Source organism: Eptesicus fuscus, chromosome 5 (genome assembly GCF_027574615.1).
Source record: "Eptesicus fuscus isolate TK198812 chromosome 5, DD_ASM_mEF_20220401, whole genome shotgun sequence".
NCBI classification, from domain to species: domain Eukaryota; kingdom Metazoa; phylum Chordata; class Mammalia; order Chiroptera; family Vespertilionidae; genus Eptesicus; species Eptesicus fuscus.
In genome coordinates, this window is record NC_072477.1 from 77,186,039 (window position 1) to 77,192,038 (window position 6,000).

Below are 6,000 nucleotides of genomic sequence, written 5' to 3' on the forward strand. Positions count from 1 at the left end.
ATGATAAGAGCTGCTGTTGGGCCTGGCTGGCGTAGCTCAGTGGTTGAGTGTCAATCCATGAACCAGGAGGTCATGGTTCAATTTCCGGTCAGGACACATGCCTGGGTTGCGTGCTCAATCACCAGTGTGGGGCGTGCAGGAGGCAGCCAATCAATGATTCCCTCTCATCATTGATATTTCTATCTCTCTCTCCCTTCCTTCTGAAATTAATAAAAATAAATATATTTTTAAAAGAGCTGCTGATGGTAGGAATGTAAATAGAAACAGCCACTATGGAAAACAGTGTGAAGGTATAAAAAAATTAAAAATACAACATATGATCCAGCTATAAAAAAGAAGGAAACTGCCATTATGACAACATGAATGAACCTTGAGAGCATTATACTAAACTAGAGGCCCGATGCACGAAATCCGTGCAAGAGTAGGCCTTCCTTCCCCCAGCTGCTGGCACCAGCTTCCCTCTGGCACCTGGGACCCGAGCTTCCCTTGCAGCCCCAGCTTTGTCCAGAAGGTCATCCAGAAGGATGTCCAGTCTAATTAGCATATTACGCTTTTATTATTATAAATGGAATGTCAGAGAAAGACAAAACTCTATGCTCTTACATATATGTGAAATCTAACAAAGTTGAATGCATAGAAACAGAATAAAGTGGTGGTTGCCAGGGACAAGGGTTAGGGAAATGGGGAGAAATTGGTCAAGGGGTACAAACTTCCAGTTATGAGAAGAATATGTTCTGGGGATCTAAAATACAGCATGATGACTATAGCTAATGACACTATATTGTATACTTGAAAGTTACAAAGAGAGTAGATCTTAAAATATTATCATAACAACAATAACAAAAATGTGCAGTGAAGTGTGTGTAAACTAAACTTATTGTGGTTAACATTTTGCAATCTTTATATATATAAAAGGCTAAGTGTCCATCCGACCGGTAGCTATGACCACTGGAGGGCAGATGCTCAATGCAGGAGCTGCCATGACGTGCACTGGCCATTTAAAAATAAATGGCACCACGGACCTGGCATTGACAAACCAACACTTGGGCTTCCCCCAAGTGGGACAGAGGCCCCGCCACCTCCCCAGAGTGACACCCCACCAAATCACAGCCAACACTTCCAAGATCCCATGGTGCAAAATGTGGCCCACAGCCCAGCCCAGCCTGGAAACAGTCACTGTGAGTGCTGGGTAATGACGTCACGTAGCAATGCCCGGCTTCCTCTCCCTAGCGACTAGCCTCCTTAGAATTTCTTCAGGGCAGGAACCTGACTTGCTTTATAGCCAGGTGCAAACATTTTACACTTTAACCAAATGTTTGTGAAGTGTTTTCCCGTGCCTCATCTCATTTGATCCTCACAGATGTCCTGGAGTAGGTAGATAGGAAACTCAGTAGAATCCTAGTTTCTTTTCATTAGCTGGAAAATGGAGATTTAGAAAGTTTAGAAACTTGACCCAACTGAAAAGAAGTAAGAAATGGTGGACCTTGAAAATGACTTCAGGTTTTCTCACTGTGCAGAATATAGTCAAACACTGCTGCAGTTAAATATTTTACCCTTTGTTCTCCCTGTGTGATCTACAATAATAATCTGCTTCGTTTAGATATTTATTGCTATGTTGCTAACAATTACCTGAAAGAGAAGTTGGGGTGCTTCCCTGGGCTGGAAAAAGTTTAGCTAAATCAGAAAACAGGTCTAATTAAGCAAATTTATCTACATATATATATGACTTGCACATGTACTATACATATAAAGCTCTTGCTCGTGCCAATCGCCTGCATGTGCTTTGATCTGTCATTGTCAATTGTGAATTTGGTTGACACTTCTATTATAGAGAAAGGGTGAATAGCAATATTAAAATATTTCTTCTAATTAATTTCCTTTCAATGTGCACAAATCCATGCACCGGGACACTAATGTGTGTGTGTGTATGTGTGTGTGTGTATTGAATCATCATATTGTACACCTTAAACTTACACAATGTTATATGTCAGTTTTATCTCAATATGGTAATGGGAGGAGGAAAATGATAAATTCTGTAAGTTCATAGGTGGGAGAGGAGGTCAGAATAGACTGGGGTGAGGTTGGGGGTCCAGGAAGGCTTTGCCAAGGAGGTCTGGATTTATTCCCCTAATGGGGTCCCACTGCTCCTCAAACCCACAAGCTCTCCTCTCTCAATCCATACCTGAGAAGAATTTTCAGAATAGGTGGTACTTAAGCCAGACTTTGAAGGATAGGATTCAAATAGATGAAGAGAAGGTGGGAGATAGTGTGAAAAGAGGCTGTGGTGGATAGATTAGGATTGGACCATAATGGGCCTTAAATGCCAGCCTAGGGTGGAGAAGTGTTTGGATTTGATCTTGTACCCTTCAAGGTTTCTTAGTAGAAAAAACACAGGATTTGAGTAATAACTTAGGAAAATATATCAGTGTGGAGGATAAGATTAGATGGGAGATTGAAAGGTGGCTAATTATAAGGCCATTCAACTGTCCAGATCTGACTTGATATTGGCCTGACCTAGGGAGGTGACCATCCATCCATATATAAAGAGTTTTAAGACTTAGTCTTTAGAAAGAGTAGACATTCTTATCTCTGTAGTAAGATTTCCATGTGGTCCTACACAAAGGAAGGGAGAAGGGCTGGTTGGACCTTAGCCTGACCTCCTGGTTTCTCCAGTCTTCCCATGACATGTTTACCCTTGCCTTTGTACTGAGACCCCAGGTAACTGATGCCACAGCCCCACCATCATGATGGCTGGAGGGTCCAGGCCCTTTTCTTTGTGTATGGGTCTGTTTCTTTGAATAAAGCCATTCCCACGGCACCCGTTTAAGCTGCAATGTTTAGTAAAATATACTCCACTAGAGGCCCGGTGCATGAAATTTGTGTATGGGGTGGTGTGTGTGTCCCTCAGCCCAGCCTGCACCCCCTCCAACCTGGGACCCCTCTCACAATCCAGGACTGCTAACTCCCAACTGCTTGCCTGCCTGCCTGCCTGATTGCCCCTAACCGCTTCTGCCTGCCAGCCTGATCACCCCCTAACCACTCCCCTGCCAGCCTGATTGATGCCTAACTGTTCCCCTGCCAGTCTGATTGCCCCTAACTGCCCTCTCCTGCAGGCCTGGTCCCCCCCAACTGCCCTCCCTTGCAGGCCTGGTCCCCCCAAATTGCCCTCCCCTGCAGGCCTGGTCCCCCCAAACTGTCCTCCCCTGCAGGCCTGGTTGCTCCCAAACTGCCCTCCCCTGCAGGCCCAGTCGCCCTAACTGCCCTCCCCTGCCAGCCTGGTTACCCCTAACTGCCCTCCCCTGCCAGCCATCTTGTGTCCACATGGGGGCAGCCATCTTGTGTGTTGGAGTGATGGTTAATTTGCATATTACCTCTTTATTATATAGGATGTGGTGCTAGAAGTAGTTGTAGCTTGTCACTCTGCTCTAGCCTACTTTGTCTTTCTGTAGGGCCAGCTGTCAGGGTCCACCAACTTCATTGCTCAACCATCCCTGGTTGGCCTAAGACTTAGACTCAGCATAAGGGGGTCAAGGTCAGTTGTTTCTCCTGCCTTAGAACCACAAGCCAATCTCTTGCCATTGTGAACTATTGGGCAGAAGGGGAACCATTAGATTTTTTTCAGCTCCATACTCAGAATTATAACACAAGTCAGAGAAGCTATGCTGCTGGACAACTGCCAGGGTGCCATCTTTGTAGGCAGATGGAGGTTCATATACATCCCCAAAGCAGAGGAGAAAGAGAGCTCCCCAACCCCTGGCCCCTCAGTACCTTACTTTTCCAAAAGGTATTTGAGTCTCCCCCACCCCCAGACTCTTTTGCTCTTTTCTCTTTTGTCCTTGTCTCAGCCCTTTTCTCTTTCCCCACCTTGACCATGAGGTGAAAATGTGAGCTGACAGAGCATCATGGTTCTCGGGCCCCATACCTCTGACGCGAAACCCCATATTCAGAACCCCCGTCTCGGTGGGGCCGCAGCACCCTATTCCGACTACTTCAGAGGACTGACTTGTCTTTATTCATCCTCTGAGGCTGGGAGATCTTTCAGGGCAGGGACAGGAAAAACAAGAGGAAGCCAGCTCTGTCCCTTTGGCTCGCACCTCCTTCCCTTGGCAGTTACCCCAGCCCCACCTCGCTCCAGGTGCTTGGGGGGTGACGGACAGGAGACTCCTTGGGTGAAGCTCAGGTGTGTCAGGGGCAGCGTCTTCCCAGCACTGGAAACTCCGCTGGCCTCGTCCTGTCTCGCCTCAGCGCTCCTCCTCTGAGGAGGGGGCTGCTCCCGCAGCCAGTCCCCAAGCCTAATTTGGGACGAGGGAGAAGTGAAGCCACAAATCACATGCCTTCCTTGCCCGTTCTGGCTGCAGCACAGCTTTCCTGTAGCGTCCCTTCCCCGCCTGACGCACACACAAAGCCCCGTCTGGCTCCTTCCAACCCTCACTCAGCTCCAGGGATGGCTCTGCAGGAGGTGTGCAAGTGGCAGGCTCCGGACGCGCAGGGACTGACCCCTCACCTGTCTCCGGCTGGCGGCTGGGCTGTGCCCCGGGGCTGTGACCCTCAAACCTTCCTGCAGACCCACGGCCCCCCGCTGGCCCACGGCACCACCACGCTGGCCTTCCGCTTCCGCCACGGAGTCATTGCTGCGGCTGACACCCGTTCCTCCTGCAGCAACTACGTGGCGTGTCCAGCCTCCCGCAAGGTCATCCCCGTTCACCAGCACCTCCTGGGCACCACGTCCGGCACCTCCGCTGACTGCGGCACGTGGTACCGGGTGCTACAGCGGGAGCTGCGGCTGCGGGCCCTGCGGGAGGGCCAGCTGCCCAGTGTGGCCGGCGCCGCCAAACTCTTGTCAACCATGATGTCCCGCTACCGGGGCCTGGATCTGTGTGTGGCCACTGCTCTCTGTGGCTGGGACCGCTCCGGCCCTGCCCTCTTCTACGTCTACAGTGATGGCACCCGCCTGCAGGGGGACATCTTCTCGGTGGGGTCGGGGTCTCCCTATGCCTACGGCGTGCTAGACCGCGGCTACCGCTACGACATGACCACTCAGGAGGCCTACGCCCTGGCTCGCCGCGCCGTGGCCCACGCCACCCACCGTGACGCCTATTCTGGGGGTTCTGTAGACCTTTTTCACGTGCGGGAGAGTGGGTGGGAGTACGTGTCACGCAACGATGCCTGGGTGCTGTACTCGGAGCTGCAGAAGCTCCCGGAGCCGGAGAAGCAAGAGGAGGAGGAGGCCGGCCAGGCCCATCCTGAACCTGCCACCCCCCACGGAGCTGGTGACGGTGGGGGACTTTCTGGGGGACTCGTACCAGGAGACTCGGGGCCCCCTGCAGAGACTGAGACTCTGTAAGAAGTGGCAGGACTTGGGGTGAAGGACAGGAGTGAGCAGCCTCACAGCCTCTGGCTCCAGCCCGTGGGGGTGGCCCGTTTCATTTGTCCCAAGTCTCCCTCTCTTCCTGCAACCCTGAGCTACTGATGGCTCTGCCCAGCGTGTTCCTGCTGGCACCCAGGAGATTGGTCCAGCCTCCTTCTCAGCGCCAAGTCCTTTCAGAAATCCTTACTGCGTGCCTGCTGTGTGCCAGACGCTGTGCGAGGTGCTAGACCCTCATATCTTGCCATCCTCTTTTCTGCTTTCTCCCCCCTCCCCCGGTCTTTCTTCCTCCTCCCATTTTAGTCCTCACTCAGCTTCAGAGCCTGTCATTTTCTCAGCTTGCTAAGGTGGGGAAGCCAGGACGGGGGTGAGGAGGGGAGTAGCCCGAAGGACCCAGGGCCGAGCACTGCGGGCCCCTGGTGCGTGGCGATGGGCTTCTCATCTGCTCCCCTCCGCTGCCCCCCGCCGCCCCCATTTCATTCTAACTGAGTGAGTACAGCTCTCGAGGTAACTCTGAGGTAAAAATTATCCTCGTTTTACGGGAGAGGAAACCTTGCCCGAGGTCACACAGTGAGCGGCACGGGTGAGACTTGGACCCAGACCTTCGGCTCCAGCCCAATGCTCCTTTAGCACAA

General features: G+C 51.4%; 1 protein-coding gene across 1 annotated transcript; it reads left to right on the forward strand.

The window, feature by feature from the left end:
• The first annotated feature begins 4,444 nt into the window (after positions 1-4,444).
• On the forward strand, positions 4,445-5,344 carry PSMB11 (proteasome subunit beta 11). The gene has a single exon (XM_008158558.3). The coding sequence runs from the start codon at positions 4,445-4,447 to the stop codon at positions 5,342-5,344; it is 900 nt and encodes a 299-aa protein (XP_008156780.3).
• Positions 5,345-6,000: the final 656 nt, after the last annotated feature.